General features: G+C 41.7%; 1 protein-coding gene across 1 annotated transcript in view; it reads left to right on the plus strand.

The window, feature by feature from the left end:
* Positions 1-21909, plus strand: part of Man1a1 (mannosidase alpha class 1A member 1) — a 176753-nt gene that overhangs the window by 25265 nt on the left and 129579 nt on the right. The window contains exon 3 of the mRNA XM_052751319.1: positions 20573-20669. Coding sequence (XP_052607279.1) covers positions 20573-20669 — 97 coding nt within the window. The remainder of the gene's footprint in view (positions 1-20572; positions 20670-21909) is intronic.

Consider the following 21909-nt stretch of genomic DNA (forward strand, 5'->3'; position numbering starts at 1 on the left):
CCAGACTCCCTGAATTTGGTTACCCCTCTGCCACAGGTATATCTGATAACCTGTGTTCTCATCTGTAAAACAAAATGTAGGCCGTATTTAATGCAGCTGCTGTTAAGGATGAATTACGTGTGTGTGCAAACACAGCTTAGGAGGGCTGAGAACTGTGACTAGTGCTGTATATTAGGGTTATTATTAGGGTGAACAATTTGCTTTGTCTCTCAACAAGTGCCATTTTGACCCCCAGATTACATTTGGCAATGACGGTACGTCGCAGTTGTCCACATGACAGGATGGGGTACAGGCATCTATCGTGTAGAGGTCGGGGAAGCTGCTAATCAAATCATCTGTCATTACATAAGGTTCCTGCTCAGCCCCGCCACTGAATACACATCCAAACAACAAAACAAAGAATTATTCACTTCAAGTCAAATGTCAGTAATGGTGAGATTGAGAAAGCCTGTTTAAATTAGCAGATTATTATACTTTCAGTTATTAAAAGTATTTCATATGCAAATATGATGTTTAGGTGTCCTGAGTGATTTTGAATAGTACGGATATTCAAACCTAAAATCACAAGTCACTGAGTCCTATGATAAAATAAAAAAAAAAAAGTGGAAGAACTTTTTTGGTGATTAAAAGAATAATTTCCTCCCTGTAGCTAATTTTATATGTAACACAGAAAGCATAGGACAAGAGTTTATTTCATCTCTTGAATATACATATAAGGATTAGAATACTCTGCTCCTGATAAATATTGAATGTGTGTGTGGGGGGGTCTAATTTCTTAATCTGGTGAGCTTTCTTCTGAGGATCATAAGGAAAGAAATTACTTGGATTTGGGAACTTGCTGTTATTCTGTGGTTTGTGCTATAGTCAAGGTAACTATCGTAGCTAGCACCGTAGGAACTCAGAGTACATGAGTTACAAGGCCTGAAGCATTTTGCCAAGTTCACTCTTTTTATAAAATATTGCATAAGGCTTGTGTTTACTGTCTTCATGCCCTCTCCAACCGCCGGCTTATCTAATGAGTTAGAGCCATCCTCAGCTCTGTCTCCGTGCACTACCTCTCACCCTGTCCTCCCTACCTACCGCTCTCATCTAATCACCTCTACCTCAGGTTTCACTATTTGTGTGACTTGACAATCTGCAGACTATTCATCCATAGCTTTGTCCTCTAGATGACTGGTCACTTAGTCATCAGCACCTGCCATGCCATAGAGTACAGAGAACTGGTCCAGGCCTGTCCATCCTGCCGTCTGTGATTGCATACCTTTTTGTTGTTGGTGGTGGTGGTGTTGTGAAGTTCCGGAGTGTAGTCAGTGTGTTGTTGTGTCCCAATGCCAAAAGCCCAATGTGAGAGAAAAAAGAAATCTAGCACGTTTCATCATCTTTCATTCTGCACTCTACTCGAGGAAACTAAGAGCCACATGGCACATACACAACAGTAACCTGCACTTCAGTGTGGGTCCAAAAGAACCCTGATGTGCTGGGCATCAGATAGATGCCCAGACATGCCCGGTGACTGACTCTGTGATAGCTGTGAACTATTGATATATAAGTTTGTGGTTATAAAATAATAGAGGGACTTTCGTACTGCAGTATTTAGAAAAATTCTTGGCTTACATAAATATCCTCAGAAGGAAAGTGTTGTGACATTTGAGATCGACATGCGGTGCTTTGTGGAACATTATTCACAATTTTGAACTTAGAGGCATAAGGGGTAATTGTCCATCTACTTAACTTAGAATAATAAAACACTTTTATTTAAATGATTTTCTACTATATTTCAACATCATGGTTAACTGAGGAAAACACTTCTAGTTTCATTTTGTGACCTGATCCTTGTTAAATGACTCTAACTTGGTTTTGTGACACTCTAAAATGAGAATCGATAACTACTTCCTTATAGACTGTGTGATTAAGAAGGTTCAGGTATAAATGTGTTGAGCATCTTCCAAGGATTTGTGCCAAGTCTTGCTTGTTTCCGTGATCTCGGACTATTAGGAGGGAGAACTTCTCCTGGCAGCTGCCACCTTGATACAGACTCAGCTGGATGCTTGAGCTGTACATCAAAGATCTGGAGATCCTGAAGCTGTGATCCAGTCTTATTTCAGTATGCCATCATTCAGCACCTTGTGAAAAGATCCGAGCTTCAACAGCGAACTTACAGGACTATTCTTAAGTGCCACCATGAAGAATTAGTTGATTTGGGTGGAGGAGGACCTTATATTGCAGTGAGTCAGCATTAAGTATGCTCTGCTAGAGTAGTGACTTTTATAAACGGGAAGGACCTGGTGGCCAGGATTATAAGCCTGGGGAACTTACCTCCTCTAAGTATATATTATAGCGACAGTCTGGGCCATTGGCTAGAGTGGCCTACAAAATCAAGACTTGGGGGTCAAAAAACAGCCCTATTAGAAGAGGTCGCTGGATACCAAGTCGTCATGGGATGAGACTTGAGATATGAGTTTCTGTGATGACCATTCAGATGTAGCACATAATCATGTCTATGCGGAGCAAAGCCTGAGACCAGATGCTTTCCGGTTGGGAGCAGAAGCAAAGCCTGCCCTGTTGCCCCTGGCAGTGCTGAGAGCTCTCAGATACACAGCTGTGCACCGCAGGCCCTTAGGACAGGAGCAAATGCCCGATGCCTCTAGGGAGGTATTTTGAAGACATGGCAGAGTGAACAGGGCATCCTGGTAGAGGTGAGATTTGGCCTGGAAAGCCCAATATTAAGGCAGGTTCACTCTGCTACAACTCGGTCTCACTGGGGATTTACTTTTTGCTGGGCTGATAAATGGGTGGTCTGTTTCTCTTTGTAAGAACATGCCCGGCCAGCCTCTGCAGTGGAGGGCAGAGGGCCCTGGAACCAAACAGCATCATGACTCATCGTAATCATCTGTGGGTCATGTGTTTAATCCACTGGACTTGAGGACTTAGGTGACTTGTCAGTAAAGTTCACAGGGGAGGAGTTCGTTCCTGGGAAAGTGACCTCAGATAGACCTAGGAAGTAGGTAGGATGGACAGGGCCCTCAGAGATTCTGACAGTCTCCTGGGAGAAGGAAAAATGCTCAACTGCTTCGAAGGAACATTTTACACAAAGGTATTTTAAGTCCAAGTTGGATTCCTAAACCAAGGACAATGTTTTATATTCCGTGCTGGGAAGGGAAAGTCTGTCAGTGGTAGAAGGTCATATTTCTGTTTAGAACAACAGTATTGCTTCCAGAAAAGAAGGATATGGAATTCAAATATCATTCAAACAATGAAAACACAAAGTCTGAGAGTGTCGGTTTATATGGAAATCAACAGTGTGATATCCAAAAATCTACTGACTGGTTTTGAATAAGACGTGGTGTGTGTGTGTGTGTGTGTGTGTGTGTGTGTGTGTGTGTGTGTGTGTGTGTATACATACATACATACAAGTTAGGGAGAAAGTTTTCAACTTTTTTCCTTTCACATATGCATGAGGGAGAGAAGTTTTACATCTATGAAAAAGAGAAATTGTAATTCTGCTGTGACATTCCATAAAAGTGGATAAAATTAAATATTTCATCTAGTGCTATCAGGTTTACAAGTCAGAAGCACAACATTTATAAAAGTACTTGGTTTGTTCATGTATATTTGTGTGGTGTGCTTATATGAACATATGTGTGTTTACGTGTGTGGGTACATGTGTATGTGCAGGTGTGTACGCATGGTGTGGAGGCCTGAGGTTGCCTCCAAGTGCCCTCAAATGCTCCTTCCTCTTATATATTAAGATGGGGTCTCCCTGACCCTGTGGCTCCCAGTTTTAACTAGTCTGGCTAGCCAGCTTCCTCTGGGGATTCTCCATCTCTTCCTCCCCTACTGAAGGCACAAGTAGGTCCCCATGTCCACCCACCTTTTTATGTGAGTTCTGGGGTTCTGAGCTTTCGTCCTGACACAGCCACAGCAAGCGCTTTATGCACCTAGCTATCTCCTCAGTTCTAGGAATACTACTTCAAAAATTCACTTGTCTTCTTCCCAGGAAGCCAAAGCTGTTTAACAAAACAGGATGCAATTGAGGGGTACTTCCGTTGTTACTGACAGTGTCGAGTGGATGATAGTATAGAAGATAATTTAGTTAACATTTGAGGTTGTCATCCCCAAAATACAAATACTCTGTAGATGTATCCAACCTTCTTATTAAATAAGAAACAGAACCAATGCAAAGAAGAAAGCCAAGAGGTCAGAGCTAAGAGCTAAAACCTTACCCTTCCTCCTGCGGTGGTCCTACCTCTCCGAACCAGAGCTACCCCTGTGTTAAAGTCTTTATATAGAGTTCCTGTCCTGCCTTCTCATTGGTTGTAAACCCAACCACATGACCGCCTCCTCACAGCCTGTCTGTATAGGCCTCCAGGTTTTCCATGATTGGTATTAAGATTAAAGGCATGTGTATCCAATAATGGCTGTATCCCTGAACACACAGAGACTTACCCAGCTCTGCCTACCAAGTGCTGGAATTACAAGCGTACGCTACCACTGCCCTGCTTTCCTATGGCTTGCTAATAGCTCTGACCCCCCGGGCAACTTTATTTATTAACATACAAATAACATTTTAATACAAATAAAATATCACCATAATACTCTGCATCTTTGATAACAGGATTTTCTTTAGCAATGTATTCCATTCTGAATATGTGTTTTCCTTTTATCCAACAAAGTAGAGGAAAATTGCTGAAGTCATTCCATGATGTTTACTGAGTGAATCCAACTTCATAGCCCTTCATTTAATCATATACCTTCCCCAACCCCCACACAGAAGTCATTTAAAACTCGATCAGCTACCACAATTTCTTTGGCAAATCAGACGTTTTATTGTTACACAAGTGAAACCTTAAAAGTAATTTCAGTCAACACATAACATTTCCAGAAAAAAAAAAGGCAGAGGAAAATTTCCTCTCTCCAAATGTGTATGTGGTATAAAGTCCCATTTTGACCTGGCCACTCAACTTTTACAGATATCCGAAGGATCGCTACCTAAACTCCATAGTAACAGACGAGTCTTCATTTGACCTTTTGATATTGCCACTGCAATGCCTCTGGCTTTGTGCACCCCTTTAGAGAAGCTGAGCCGTCAGTGTGATGGCATATCTCATCTACATCAGTTTGGTTCAAGGCCAAAGGGAAATAAAACACCTGCATACGTTGGCAAAGGGCCCATGTCTAGAACCTCAAGCCCTACGGAGGCTGAGAAGGGAAACTTTAGCTTTGACAGTTTCTGTTCCACTCAAGGGACAAGCCAAGTGACGGGAGCCTTGGGTGTGGGGTGACTCAATCCATACTATCTGCAGCGGGGTGTATACTTTCCCCACCTTGCTATTGGTTTACATGTTTGCAGAGTCTACTTGAACAGTAAAATAATTTGGCCTCTCCTGACAAACTTGGCATATTTTCTTCTCCTTAAATTTATGGGATCTTTGTCTGGTTTTAAAGCAGAGCAAATTTGGAAGCTGCCACACTCAGAGCTAATATGAAGCAAGGCAGTCTATTTTAACAGGTCGCTGAATCCAGCATATATTTAATGCTGGGTACATGCCATCGAACAAAAGTGAAATGAAGGATGATTTTCTCTTAAATAGGCTTTATCAGATTTTAAAGCTCTAACAGAATGTTTAGAGTAATGCATTTTCAGGCTTAGGAAATCTGTACACTCACTCAGAGAATATCTCCCATGAACTTTAATCCCAAGAAAATGCCATTTACAAGGTAATAGCAACACAAGTGGATTAGTTGTTACTGCTTGCCTTAAAAATGATGTCATCCGAAATAATTTGCCATTTTCAGTAATCTAAGTAACAGTATAAGTCTTAAAAATAGGTTTTGAAAAGTAACATACGTGTGTGTGTGTGTGTGTGTGTGTGTGTGTGTGTGTGTGTGTGTGTGTATTAAACATGGGTTTAACAAGAAATGTGATGTTGCCAATTTGGGATCAATTTTTAGTGTTATTAACATGTAGACTCGTGTATCAGGCAATCTCTGTCTCTCTGTTTCTCTGTCTCTGTCTGTGTCTCTCTCTCTCTGGGGGAGGGTAACAAAATGAATATATTAAGCTGTTATGTTGGTGATAAAATGTCACCTGTAAGTAATGAAGAATAAAGATTATGAAATAACCAGGCAGAGTGTCCACATCCAGATGAACAAACACCTTTCAAGGGAGAAGAGTTTTCACTGTTAAAGTCTGCGTAATGTCTTTTTCAGTGTATGTGAGAGGACTTACTCTGGCTTTCTTTTCCTTAATCCATCCTTGAGCTTAATGTTTCTGTGTCTACAATGTATTAAAAAAAAATCAAAAGTTGGCTCTCCATGCTGTGCCTCTCAAAGTATCACTATCAAATGTTACATTTTCCTCCAGAATTACTAGGGAACAAAAACACATATCTGTGTGTATCCACATCATGCCATCACTTCACTTGAGTGTTTCTTTGGAAGGCACAAGGGTAGTTTGGCTCAGGACAGTGAACAAATTTGCAAGCTTAGGGGTCAGGCAGAATTCGGAGCCAACCTCCAATACATGCTAGAGGTGTGGCCTTGATGGATGACTCAACCTGTTGATTTCCTCCTTGATGTGTTGTGAGTGATTGAAGGGAGAATGCTTCACATGCTTTCTGCCATGTGATGTTCAATAAACACTGGTCATGTTTATTGTGACATTATAAGGAAGCCACTTTGGGGTGGACCAGTTTAGTATGTTAAGTTTTATAGTGCCGTTCTTTGCTCCCCCAGATCATACTTTGGAATCAGGGTTTCTAGTTATAATGCATTAATACTACATTTGGTAAGTAATTTTAGAATACTTGCTTTTAATGCATTTTATTTCATATTCAAGACATTTCTAAAACTGTTATCTATAGTATATAAATTACTGTCAGACTCTTACGTGATATGGGTCCTGGGAAAAGAATAGGTATTTTACTAATAATAAAGAATTTGGAGAGTAATTATTTTGTAAACTAAAATAACCAAGTTTTCTAGAGTGTGTGACATTTTATAACCAATCTATTTTAATATATTAGTTATAATTCTTTGTTTCAGAGAACACCGATTTCTGGTATCAATTTGAAAAAGAAATGCTTGTGCTCTGTGACTGTACTCTTCATAACAACTTCCTTTTTTTGTCTAACAAAACCAGGAAGCAACTAGGATATTGTTCAGTAGGTATCTGGGGTAAAACATGACCGATACAAACAGTGAGACATTAGTCAATACTAAAAAGAGACCCAGGTATTAAGAGCGATGGCGGAATCAAACGTGTATCACCAGTGAAGGAAGCCAATCACTGCTGCTGCTGATTCCAAGGATGTCGTATTCTGAACAGAGCAGCAGTGAGGCAGTAAGGGCAATGGTGCTTTGAGGGCTTGGGGGGAGGAAGAGCTAACAGGCACAGCGGAGAGGATCTTGGGGTCCATGGAAAGACTTATCTATAGTGGTAAATGTACACGCGCTATTGTACATTTGTCAGAAGCCATGGGATATTCTGAGAGGGCACCCTAAGGTAAACCACAGACTTTGGGTGCTAGTGGTGTGTCACTGTAGGCTCGTCACTTGGAATGAACGTGTCTCTCTTCATGGGGTGGAGCTAGCAGAGCTTGTAGGGCTTGTTGGTCAGGAGGACATATGGGAGCTCTGTGCTTTTCTGTTTAGTATTTCTATGGCCATAAAACTGCTAAAAAAAACCTCCGTTTAAATAAAACATAAAAGAAATAAAGAAACACATGTACCCCTTTCTTCTTGATAGCCAAAGAACAGAGTTCTCTGGGGCTGGTTGGGTTGTGTTTTTTTAAAAATCAAGTTAATCATAGACTTTTTTGAAAATAAAATTCAAGTTATATTTTATTCATGACTGTTTTCATAACTAGCAACTTTACTGTGAGTAACTATTCTCAATAGTACTGATGGCTTTATAGTATTTGTGGAGTTTAAAAAGGAATCTAAATGAACAAAAGTTTAGTCTCTATGAACTCAACAAATCCATAAACAAATTCCTTTAAAAAAAAATCACATATTTCAGTGTGCACATGCGCTCACAGGAATTTGAGAGTGTATGTCTTAGGTATCTCGGGTACTCAGAACCAAACCAGGGCTTTGTACATGCCAAACAAGAGCTCTACCATTGAGCAACATCCCTGGCCTAAATATTTCAATCTTGCAAATAATCATGTGCCATTACTAGGAAAAAATATTAATATCTTGATGGTTGCATGTTAAAAATGGCTGAGCCTATATTTCTGTGTGTATGTCTCCGTATGGATGCATATGTGAGTGATGGTGTCTATGCACATTCTTGGGTAGGACAGGGGGTCCACATTGGGTGTGTCTCCACATGGATGCATATGTGACTGATGGTGTCTATGCACATTCATGGGGAGGACAGGGGTCCACATTGGGTGTCTTCCTAGATCATGCTCTACTTCATCTTTTCAAACGGTTTTCTCAGTTAAACCTGGTGCTCACGAGTTGGTTGGACCAGCTGGCAAGCAAGCTCCTGGGATGCCCCTGTCTCCCCAAAGTCCAGCCTCCAACCCCCAAGCTAGGGTTACAAACACTCATGATCTGAACCCAGGTCTTCATCCTTGTTCGGCTGGCACTCTAGTGACGGGCCCATCTCCCCAACCCTAGACTTACATCTGTATTACAAATTCAAGAACTCAAAAATAAGTCATCTTTTGCTATGATAATAGTGCATACAAAGTAGGTTTTTAGATTTTAGAGTTAAAAACGAGCACCATGGGATGCCAGCGGAGGATACCAATTTCTATGGATTGATAAAAGAAAGATCTTCAGGTGCCAATGCTTTCCACATCCTTGGTCTTGGTTTAAGAAACAGATAATGGAGACCAGTTGGTATCATGGCCCACAAAAGGCCCCCTTTCTGGCTTTACATTGACTACAGAGGTTCTAGCTTGGCTAGTCTAATGAGCATGGTTTTAGTGTTAATTAAAAATCAGCTAGATAAAAAGGCCCAAAGCCCTGAGGGTGAACCTTTAAACTGAAGTGGCAACCTTTGTATAAAGAGAGCAAGGTCATTAACCAGTAGGCAGGTGTTTTGATAGGAAATAGCATGAGTGACAGCTCCTCCTCAGCTGATGCAAGATTATCTCATATAAAGAAACTGTTCTCGGCAGCAGAGCTTTGCTCCAGAAAGAATTGACCAGACATACGTACGCGAACAAGATGGTTACTGATCTCTAACTTTGAAGGAGCCAAATTATTACCCTTTGAATATTTTTGAAAATTGCACTTGAATCTTACTCAGGTTCTTCGTTTTTGTTCGTGTGTTTGTGTGTGTGTGTGTGTGTGTGTGTGTGTGTGTGTGTGTGTGTGTGTGGTTTTGCTATTGTTTTTCTTTTTCTTTTTCTTTTTTTTTGAGACAGGGTTTCTCTGTGTAGCTTTGCGCCTTTCCTGGAACTCACTTGGTAGTCCAAGCTGGCCTCGAACTCACAGAGATCCACCTGGCTCTGCCTCCCGAGTGCTGGGATTAAAGGCGTATGCCACCACCGCCCAGCTTGCTATTGTTTTTCTTTGCTTGTTTGTTTGTTTATTTTGTTTTGTTTATGCCTTGAACTCTCTTAAACATTTTGTGAAATAGCATTAGAAATTTTTTATCATAAAGAGAACCCTTAAATGTACATGACTTTTTTTCCTTTTTTGCTAGAACTATAAATGTTGGCTTTTTCTTAGGAGATGGAGATATTGCTTAGAAACCACCAGTCAATTTGTCCTTCATAAGTAGTGATTACTAGAATTCTCTCTCTTTTTTTTTTTTTACTGGCTTTATCAGTATTTTCTTCCTAAAGAAATTGCCATTGCTAACCACTCTCATTTCCTAGGGTAATTCATGGCAACCCATTAAGATTCATGCAGTAGCATTAAATAATTACTTCTTTTTTTTTTTTTTTTTTTTTTTTTTTTTTTTTTTTTTTTGGTTTTTCGAGACAGGGTTTCTCTGTGTAGCTTTGCGCCTTTCCTGGATCTCGCGCTGTAGACCAGGCTGGCCTCGAACTCACAGAGATCCGCCTGGCTCTGCCTCCCGAGTGCTGGGATTAAAGGCGTGCGCCACCACCGCCCGGCTAAATAATTACTTCTTTATATATCTCCTGCTGCCTTTTTTTTTTTATAAAGTATATTAAAGTTGGCTGGGAATATAGTCAAGATAGAGAAATCTGAAAAAAATTCACAGGCACACAAGTCAACTTCTGCAGAGGCAGCCCCAGGATCCAGTGATAAACAAATTGTGCCCATAGCAACCGAAAGAGGAAGCCTAGTTCTGTAGAAAAAGTAAAGAAAAACTAGTGTAGATGTTGCCTGAGGGTGGTGATAAACCTCAGGAAATACCATAGCTGAAAGGAACTGTCCCACAGTGGGCAGTCAGCAGCTTGGCATGGAGGAGACGGATTCCCGTTTTTCTTTAAATCCATGACCAGGCCTGCTAGTGTAGAATGAAGCCATTTTGTGGGGCTCAGTGCACAAAGCCAGGCCAAGAGGATTTTTAGTGTAGACCAGAACCAAGAGCTAAAATGGAGGGAAGGGAGCATCCTGAGACTTGAAAGCGTTCGAGACAGGACAGGGAAGGCTGTAGTATGAGGCTCTTTCCTCTCTTTCCTCCAGCCTCGGCTTGCAAGCTCATAAGGTATGGTGTACTATGTTTCCAGTCTTGACAACAGTTTCCCTACTCCAGCAAGGGCCTCCTCCTATGTGGGGAGCAGCTAGAGAGCTCAGCAGCTGCAGAGGTTCGGAAGCGGCTTTGGAAGGGTGCGAGGGTTCGCAGCTTCGCCCTTCCTCTGTGCCATGCTGGGCCTCCGCTTCTGCAGCTGTAAGATGTAAGATCCCACAGGGTGTGGTGAGACTTCCATGTGCCAAATTCAGTCAAGTGCCTCTCACAGTTCAATGTGGTAGGTGTGTGACAAAGCTTACTCACTTCCTCCTCTTCAGCTCTAAAACCCACAGCGATGACGGCTTGCATGGTTTTATTTGTAGAACAGACTGTTTAAAACCCTAAATGCTATCTAAACTGTGAAAGTGCTACTCATCCACAGAAAAGAGAATTGCCCAGAAGTCTGGGCACACATGCCGGATCTTAAGGACTTTACTAATTTATAGCAAAAGGAGCCCACGGTGGGACCAGAGCAGTCTGAGATTCTGGCTCTCTGGAGGACAGCCTGGGCTAGGAGCAGATGAAAGTTACCTCCTGAGCTGTGGACATTTGTATACCCAGAGACTCACCAACAGACCCGATGCCTATAAACCCGAGGATGCAGTGTAAACAGCTAGTGCTGATGGGGGTGTCCGTACGGGTGTATGGGAAGGCACATGTATGTGCAGGTGCACACAGGTGCACGTGTATTATAGGTGCACATGTATGTGGCAGTGTGTGTGTTGGGGTAAGCATGCACTTGTGGAGGCCAGATCTCACCCACTGTGCTGCCCTCTAGGAACACTTAGCCTTGCTTTGTGTTTTGAGATGGAATGTCTCATTGGTCTAGAGCTCACCCATGTGGTTAGTCTGGCCAGTCAGCAAGCTCCAGGGATCCCTCCATCTCTTGAGATTACAAGTGTGCACTGCATGCCTGACTTTTTATGTGGATGCAGGAATTAAACTTGCACCCTCGTGCTTTTATGGCAAGCACTTTACTGAGCCCTCTTTCCAGCCCCAGTATAGTATGTTTAAGTGGCTGAAGCCAGGGCCTTTGCTCTAGTTTTATGCATCCCCATCATGTCTGGTTGCTCTGGACCAGGCCATTGTATTTTACCCAGTCCTTTGATTTTAGCCTCTTTCTCGATCCAAAGCCAGGCAAGGGTAACAAGCGTGGGATCTTGTAGAAGAAACCAAGGTGGGTTTTTATCTATCCTCTCCCTGCGACCTCTGTGAAATGCAGCACTCTCAGTTAAATTGAATTCTGATAAACAAAAAATGTATTTTTTTAGTGTGATATGTGTAGATTTGCCTGATGAAGTTTACTCTGTGTCCTCACTCTGGCAAACCTCCTCTGTCTCCATTTACAATTCTTGGCTTGGCAGTACAGGGTACTCCATAAGTTGAATTGTCATTGTAATATTGGGCAAGAGAACCTTGGAAATAGAAGATTTTAGTAGCCTTAGGGAAAGAGAGAGACAGCTAATGGATTTCAGTAATTCAAAGAGAAATTGAACACAGCATATGAATAAGTGTTTTAACTTAATGCAGGGTAAAATTGGAAACTACTCTGGCCAGGAGGGGGTTTCCCTCTGTACAGCAGGATGATTGCTAGAAGGTGACGAGGGTGGGGGCCTCCCTCGTGAAGAGCTTTCTCCAGACTCCCAGGTGGCATCTTGGTACCTGTTAAATGAGGGTGCTAAATGTTTCTGTATGTAACCATGATGGACTCCAGGCCTGCAGTCACAGAATGCAGAGTCATACCCCGGTCTGCATTCTGTCACCTCTAAGCGACTTTGGCCTCTTTTCTTTTCTGTCCCATTAATTTACTTCTCCTTCAATTGCCCTGACGGCCCTGGCTCTGAGTTTCCTCAGTGCCTGCTTGTTTTTCCCAGAGTGTTCTTTCTTATCTCTGCCCAGCTCCAGAAGCCTGGGAGGAGAGTGAGAAGCTGGCCTGAGTGAATAAAGGTTGAGCATGCCCCGGGGGGAATGGGCTCCTAGCCCGCTCATTTCTACTTCTGACTCTTGACTGTAGTGTCAAGGAGATTCCTGCCACTCCCACCCGCCCGGTATGTGAATAGAAGTTTTAGGTCCACAGCTAAACTGAGCAGAAAGTATTGAAAAGTGCTCACTTTGACCTCTCCTACAGTCAACACCTTATACCACAACCCATCATTTGTTGTAACTGATTCTTCATTGTTCCTTTCTTTCCAGATAGAGTTTCTGAATGTAGCCAAGCTGGCCCCAACTTGTAATCCTCCTGCCTCAACCTCCCAAGCCTTATCATTTCAAGCGTGTACCACCACCCCAAGGCAGGATTACTCTTTTTGAATGAGAAAGCTGAAAGGTTAGCCTCTTAGACAGCAGGGCGCATGCTCACTGCTCAGCGGCTCTGGCTTTATCTGTGCCTCCGCACCTGGGCTCCTGCTTCCCAGGGCCCCTTCTGGGTGCTAAGTCTTGGCTGGGAGATACTGGGTGAAGGGATAAGCAAAAAGAGGGCTGCCTAGATTGCTGCCCCTCGCTTCCTTCTCTGGAAATTCCGTTTGTGGGATAAGGAAGTTGAGAGGCGCTATGCACTTTCACTTTTCTCGTCTCCTTTTCACCGAAGACAGAGAAGACGTTGACAAGATGACTTAAAGATGTTTTCTGTTGACGTTGTATCTGAACATTCGGTAAGTTATTTTTTTTATATGGCAGTCAGGTCATTTCTGACAACATTTGGAAGGAGGAGCCGCAGCCTGATTTTATCTTATTCTTTTTTTATTTCTCTATCGGCAAGATTTTAAGTTATGTGCTTTTCAGAGAATGGATCCCAAGCATAATTGAAAATAGCTCAGTCCATGAAGGCTTGCTGTGCAATTGTGAGGACCTGAGTCCTGTCTTCAGAAGGCTCGCTATAAAAGGCATGATGTGATAGTGTGCATTTATAACCCCCACATTGGGAGTTGGAGACAGCAGGATCCCCGGGGCTCCCTGGCCAGCCAGCCTGACCTGCTCAGTGAACTCCAGGTCCCAGAGAGGGACCCTGTCTCATAAAACAAAAAAACAAAACACCAAAAAAAAAAAAATGGTTATCATCGGGTTTCCACATGCATGTGCATGTGATTACCCACATATGCTCATACCCACCTCGTCCACCAGCACACACTGGCACATAGTTTTAGCTGTACCACCACCTGGTAAGTTAAATAGATCTCTTCCCTTAGACCTCCCCTAAACCACAGCCCTATGTAGCTTCTAGAACAACAGGAACAGGAAAGTTACCAGACTACAAAACATCTCTTTAGTGCCACACAGCCTTACAAGTCAGCAAGGATGGCTTTGGGTTTCCGCCCCCATGCTGCTCTTCATTCACTGTATGCTGATGCCCATTAGCCCAAGAGCCCACTGGCATGAAACTCAAAGTTTTACACATCTAATTGTTTTTAAATAGACTAAGCAAATTTAGCCACTGGAGCCTGCTTGCTTTACATAGTCTGTGAAACTTTACCCAACATCTGTAGACTGTTGATAGGTAGCAGCTACTGCCTTTTTAAGTTTTCTAGCTCAGAGATCCCTGCCCTTCTAATGGGCTCCCTTCATCCCCAGCCCCAGACCTAGCCTTCCCTCAGACCCCTTCTCCTCAAGGAGTTCCTTTACACTCTCCTCCTGTATGATGGCCTCTTGCCCTGAGCCTCTGGGTGACCTCATGCTATACGAATTGTTCTCTCCAGAAACTCTAAGTACCTGTAGTCCCTTACCCATCTCGAGTTCACATCTTCTTCCTGGATCAGCGGCCAAAAAACCTCTTAGAACACATGCCCTTCACAGGCTTATCCATGGAAACAAGTAGATGGGACTTCAAAACTAAAGACTGGCTCATTGCCCTACTGTAGAAAGGACCATTTCCATTCTTCGTCATTCCTTCTGTCTCTCTTTGGATAGCAAATTTTTGTGTGCACTTTTAAATGTGTATATTTATAGAAAACTCAGGTACAGTACATATTTGTCTGGTTTGTGTGTATATTTGTCCTTTCTGTTTGTGTACTAGGAAAAATTGTGATGACACTTTGAGATTACAAAGATCAATGACATATTTCTCTTTTTCAATACAAATGACTATAATGCTTAAAATGCATTGAGCGCTCACAGTGTGTTGGGCTGTATGTTCTTTACATGCATAATTTTATTTAACCATCTCAACCAATGAAGCTATACTTTTGTTCTTTCACATCTGATGGATGCAGAAAGTGGGGTCAGAGAGATTAATTGCCCCACTAGGAGTACATCAATGTTGTCGAAGCTGGCATAAGAATCTAGTTTGTAAGGTGCCTATGACCTGCCCTTGTGTATCACTCCTAAAAACAAGAACATGATTTTCTGTAAGGACACATAGAGAAGTAAGCAAACAGCCTCAGTCAGACAAAAAGCCACACCGCAGAGAAGAGAGGAAGATATTTTGTCAACATTCAGGAATCAACAGCATCCTTTGTAATTCTGCAATTGCTCTGCTCACAGGTCCACCACGTAGGACTGAGCACTCACTTCATTTCTGCCTTTCAGCCTCCTCTTCCTTTTCTCTCCAGACCCTCTATTTTCCTCGTGGCCTTGAATGCTTTGTGACCCCATTTTATGGCCTTTGTTTGTGGATACGTACATCACTCCTTCTCAAACAGTCCCTGGCCTCAAGATTCTCTCAGAATGTCTCCCTAAGTATCCCAGGTAGAGATGGTCGGCTCAGCCTGGCTCCACCCATGAGTAGTAGTGTGACTTACAAGAATACCTCACTTCAGAGGCTTATGGCTTCCCCCACCTTTCTCTCTTGAAATCAAGTACCAGGCCCCGGATCACTTGGTATGCCAGGATCAACCCCCAATTTACAAAGCGTTGCCAGGTGTGACGGCACCGAACAGAGGCAGGTGGATCTCTATGAGTTAGATGTCAGCCTGGTCTATGTGGAGAGTTCCAAACCAGCCAAGGCAACATAATTATATGCTGTCTGACTCAAAGCAAACAACAAAAGTCAAAGTACAAACTGGAAGGGACTTTAAATGAGACTGAAGTCACAAGTGTTCTAAAGAAAGAAGTGACACCCCAAAGTCTGTATAAACCTGACTGGCAAAAATGGGGAGATTTTTGAAAAGGATGCTTTTAATTGTCTATCCTGAAAATCTTAAGATTATATAAATAACAGAATTATTTCCTAAGGTAGTGCCACTAAAAAAAAAAAAAAACAAAAAAACACAGCTATGTAATCTACCTAGAGCTCAGGGGAAATACAAGCATATTTATTGTCTTTCCACTGTCCTTGGAAAGACACAGCCTTTAAGACAAATTATTGAACACAACTATAGAGCTGTACACGGTATTTTATTAGTCTTATTGTTCTATGTTTATAAGCTTTTATTGAGGCTGTATATGGGACTGCTAAGTTTCCACACAGTATCTGTTAGATTTTAGAAGAGATAGGCTTGTCTGCTTTCTTTTGAATCCTTTAGCATCTTATTATTCATAGAGTAACAGACACTCAATAAATGACATTGCCTAATTACTCAGCCCTGATGTCAACTGTAAAGAATAGTACAAACGGAGAAATCCTTTCTATGAGCCCAGAGTCAAGGAGAAGGAAATGCCTTTTTGCATTTCTTATGCTTCAGTTCCTTCCTTTCTGGGTCAGGACAATGGATTGCTGTTGTGAATTTTTGTGTCCTTCCTTTATTTCTATCTATACTCTGTGCTAGCTCTGCTCTACACCAATGCAAATTCAAGTCCCGTTTGCCTTCCATTCCTCTTGTGAGAGTTTCAGCACTGCATTTGAAGACCTCATCAACCCCCGGTTTAGCCCGATTTTAATCCTTCCTCTTAGAATGGCAAGCTATAGAACCCTAATTAAGTATATAAAAGGCTACAAAGCAAAATAAGAGGCCTGTGAAGAGTGGGGGGATCAATCCTATTCACGGACTTCTCTGGTGACAGTTATAGAAGTGACCTTCTTGTCTTCTCAGCATGCTGTAACACAGAGTCTGGAGAGATTGAATGTCTTTGTCCCCATGGTCCTGCAGCTGGCTGTGGCAATACTGTGGAATGACAAGTGTTTCTGTGTTTTCAAAGAGCTGTATAAGTCATAAATCTGAAATAACAAATTGATTTTATGTAGCATGGTTATGCTATGCATGCACACACCTTGTCCCATATATATATGCCCATATATACATACATGCCTATGTATGTATGTGTACACACACACACATATAATCTTACAGCTTGATATACTATGGCAGATCCTTTCAACCTAAGGTGATCGGCACTGGAACCCATCAACAATATGGTTGTTTCCCTTCGTTGTCCAGAACACTGAAAAGAGCACCCGTGATGTTCCATTCAGGATATTTGGTCACATTAGTATCTTCTTTTCTAACCTGAACTCATAGAAGAGACGAGAACTCATCAAGAGATGAAAAAAACATGTTGGGAAAGATGCAGCAACTTATGACATATCAGCAGCTAAGCAATTAACGTCTTTCCTTATGGGGAAAAGGATAAGAAAAGCTAATAGATAGGTTGATAGGTGGGTGGGTGCATGGATGGATGGATGGATGGATGCATGGATGGATAGACAGATAACACTTATGGGGATTATGTGATACTATACATTGTGTAAATGATAGTCTTATGTAGCCAACAGGCCTCAAACTTATGTAACCAGGCATAGCTTTGAACTTCTAACCCTCCTACCTGCGCCTTTTGAGTGCTGGGATTTCAGGTGTGTATCACCATGCCTGGTTTTGATGATTTTTGACAGGGTAACACTTTGTCTGTAGTAAAGTTATATGCTGTTTCTAAGCCATTAATAGCACTAGTTTCCATTCAGATTCAAAGCCGAAACAATAACTATAATGTGTTTTTGTTTTGTATGAGGAGTATATGCCAAAGCTCTTGAAATTTTAAAGCATATTTGGAAATTGTCAGGAGTGAAGAGTTTAGGAGAGTGCTGTGATGATATATTGTGCACCTTAATAAAATTTGCCTGAGGATCAGAGGACAGAACAAGCCACTAGATTATACCTAGAGGCCAGGCAGTGGTGGCACAGGCCTTTAATCCAAGCATTCAGGAGGCAGAGATCCATCTGGATCTCTGTGAGTTCAAAGCCACCCTGGACTACATGAGATTGACTCAGTCTAGGAGAGAAACAGAGCCAGGCAGTGGTGACACACACCTTTAATCCCAGTATGTGGAAAGTCACATGCCCTCAATCCCAGCAATAGAAAGTAAGTAATATGGTGGGCAGAGAAACATGTATAAGGTGTGAGGAGACTGGAACTAAAGCCTTTTTGGCAGAGGAAGCTCATTCAGCTAGAGGCCTATCGGCTGAGTTCTTTCAGGCTGAGGAGCTGGTGAGGTAAGAGGTGGTGGCTGTGACTTAAATCTGCTTCTTTGATCTTTCAGCTTTCACCCTCGATATCAGGCTCCGGGTGTTTTATTAAAAGAACTTTTAACATTTGAGTTACAAAGTGCAGTGCATTTTGATGGAGGGCAGGCATCAAAACAAGTAAAACTGGGATACAGTCTCAAGGGGTTTTGTGGATTTCATACACCTGTTCTTTCCGAAGCTCATTGGTTTCTATTTTCTGTGATATGAACACAATTGGCTTTCAATATAGGCTTAACATTTATAAACACATAGCTACATGTCATTCATCAGGCACTGTGCTATATGCAAAGACACAGGCCATGCTTCTAGCATCCTGCCATGAACCCTGTGAAAAATTGTCATCCTGAATTTTTGGATAAGTAAAGGTGGTCTCAACAGAAGCCGACCCATTCAGGCATGTATGACCAATCAGTTGGCATCATAGGCAAGAGAAGTCGGGTTACCTGACCTCAAGTCTGTTGCATCTCCCAGTAAAGCTAATCTATGCAAGAAAAACCTTGAGAACATTACCTTATACACATTTTCCGATCACTGGAAGATCTAGTCTGGTACTTGAAAGGGAGCTATTCTGTTACAGACTCATTAGAGTAAAGTGATGAAATGTGCAGGTTCCTGCCCTCAGGCTTTGGAGCCAGGCCAGTGTGGGTAGGCAAGCTGGATCCTTGGCTGTAATGTCATGACTCTGAGTCAAGCTTTATTTTGGTTTTAAGTTCTGAACATCAGTTGCCTCATCTATGGTTTGAAGATAAATTATAAAGGGTTCTGGAAAAATTGGAGCACCATACAGAAGGGAAACAGTTAGCCAGAATCCCCAGGAGATAGTATAGATTCTTGGTGGCTATGGGTGAGAATGGGCAATGAAATAGGAGATAGCTAAATGAAGGTTCTCATTATTGTGTTCAGGCACATGTATAGACGCTGTTTTGAGTCAGGTTGATCTTATTGAAGACCTTCTGTGATAACTAGACCTTGATTAGTATCAACAGTTTTACATGATATTTTGCAGGAGCATGTTTAAATTTATTTATTTTTTGTGTGTATTGTGTATATGTATGTGCATCATGTTCATATCTAGTGCCCAAGAAGGTCGGAAGAGGGCATCAGATCCCCTAGAAGTAGAGTTGTGCATAGTTGTGATCCACTGTGTTGTCGCTAGGAGCCGAGCCTGGGTTCTCCGCAAAAATAATAAGTGCTCTTAACTGATAAGCTTCTCTCTAGCCCTGTATGTGATGTTTTTAATGGTCCTAAAAAATACAGAACAAAGCTGGGAGGTGGTGGCACACGCCTTTAATCCCAGCACTTGGGAGGCAGAGCCAGGCGAATCTCTGTGAGTTCGAGGCCAGCCTGGTCTACAAAGCAAGTTCCAGGAAAGGCGCAAAGCTACACAGAGAAACCCTGTCTCGAAAAACCAAAAAAAAAAAAAAAAAAAAAAATACAGAACAAGATGAGAACATTTTCATATCATTTCCATATTTTGGTTACCATTACTATAAAATAGTGGCATGAATAAGTATGAATTGAGCAGTCCTGAACTCTTTAAAAACGCTATATAAAAATAATTATAGTCCTGGCCTGGTAGCACAGGACTATAATTCTAACAATTTTGGAGGCTGAGTCAAGAATATTGTGAGCTCAGACTGGGCTACATTGTGAGCTCAAGTTCAGTCCGGGCAGTTTAATGAGATCCTGTCTCAAAATAAAATCTAAGAGGCCTAAGGAAATGGATCAGTGAAGGAGTGCTTGTCTGATGTGTAAGAGGCCTTGTGTTCAATTTTCAGTCCTTAAAATAGTAATTATTACACACAGTTTTTGAGTCATACAACTTTTTTATTCAACTAATTGATGGGACAACTGGTTATATTTAAAAATATTATTGGTCTCTAATTTGTGAATAGACTCTATCTCCAGTTAACATATGTGTACACAAATACATATTTTTATTAATGACTGACTATAATATCCAAAAGGTTTTCAATCTCCTGGCATAACTGTAGGATTTCTTTTTCTTTCCTGTATTTATTTCAAAATACTCTTTCGTATTTCTTGGTCAAAAAGCACTGAATTATTTAAAGTGATAACCTTGAATATTTGTCTATGTAAACAAAATAGGAAGGACCTTACACAAAAATATGAATTCAAAGTTTCTAGATCTAATATTTTATGAAAATGAAATAGATAAATTTGGTAATGATTCATCATTTTAGGATAAACTAAATTTCTGTTGTTGGGGACTGACTTTTGAAGATGATCAATATATCAATAATCCTATCAATAAATAGGATTGAGTAGGTTCCAAGAAGGAAAATTTGTATTTGTAAGCATAAAGAAATAATGCATGTGTTCTGTTCATGTCATGTCTGTCCTAATTTACACAGCTATCACTCTCTTAATTAATCATCAGCCTTTTAGACTAAGCACTGAATTTTAATTCTGTAACCTTCAAATCCAAAGACTATGATCTATCTTGTAACAAAAACATCCCAGTTCAAATTGTAATCTCATTTTTATCTCTGCTCAGATGATGAACCATGCTTGGAATAATTATAAACGCTATGCCTGGGGCTTAAACGAACTGAAACCTATATCAAAAGAAGGCCATTCAAGCAGCTTATTTGGTGAGTATGATGTGCTTTGATTTGAGGAGTTTTTTGTTTTTGTTTTTTGAGACAAGTTCTCACTCTCTTAGCCCTGGCTGGCTTGGAGTTGAGCACATAGCCCTAGCTGTCCTTGAATTTACAGCAATGCTCCTGAGTTAGCCTTCTGTCAGAGTTACTTTTCTGTTGCTGTGAAGAGATACCATGACCAAGCCAATGTATAGAAGAAAGGATTTAATGGGGCTTGCAGCTTCAGAAGGTGGTTCATGATCATCATGGTGGGGATCATGGCAGCGGGAGGCAGACATGGCACTGGAGCAGTAGCTGAGAGCTTATATTCTTATATACAAGCAGAAGACAGAGAAAGTCTAACTAGTAATGGCATGGGTTTGGAAACCTCAAAGCCCACCCCAAGGGACAGGCACACCTCATAATCCCTCCCACACAGTTCTACCAACAAAGGTCCATGTATTAAAATATGTGAGTCAGTGCGGGGGCGGGGGGGGGGGGGATTGTCATTCAAACTACCACATCTTCCTAGAAGTTATAATTGTGAACCGACATTCCTGGCTTTTTATTGATAGTCTTTTCTCTGAGTTCCCTGATCTCACTGATGGTCAAAAAGCTCGTGGGGTTCTGTGATTCTCCAGGCCCTCTGTGTTGCTAGGAAACTTGAACCCCTGCTGGAACTGTGGAAAGATTGCACATAATGTATCTTTTAGAGAGAACATCAGCTTTGTGTCAGAGGGACCTGTGTAACTGTAAAACATATCGATGCCCAGGGCTGACTTCCAGGGATGGCGTACACAGCAGGGTTTTAAGGTCTGGGGGTGATTCCTGTAGAAGAGTATTTAGTTATCTGCATTAAGGGCTTCCTGATGCATGAAACCTCTGTCTTTGTACAGAAGCTGGCTGAGGCAATGGGCCGCGGTGATCCCTTCTGTAACTCGGTTGTGGCTATAGCTTTCTGCTTTTTTTTCTGTGGAAGACAAGGCAAGCAGGTTAGGCCAGCTCTTTGAACTCCCAGCTATCTGCTTTTTTTGCTGCCCTTACACTTGGTCCTCACAGAACATTCTGATTGGTACTGTTTGTATTAATAATGTTCTTATTGTGGGAAGAAGGAAACCACTAGAAACGTTTGATGGATTCCTTTGAACAAAGACCTCCTCAGGGCCCACCTTCTGGGCTTGATTTCTTTCCAGCTCTCAAAACTTTTAACTGTAAGTAATGGGGTAAAGGGAAAAAAAAAAAAAGAACTCTG

This window comes from Peromyscus californicus, unplaced genomic scaffold (genome assembly GCF_007827085.1).
Source record: "Peromyscus californicus insignis strain IS unplaced genomic scaffold, ASM782708v3 Scaffold_22__1_contigs__length_63687245, whole genome shotgun sequence".
NCBI lineage: Eukaryota > Metazoa > Chordata > Mammalia > Rodentia > Cricetidae > Peromyscus > Peromyscus californicus.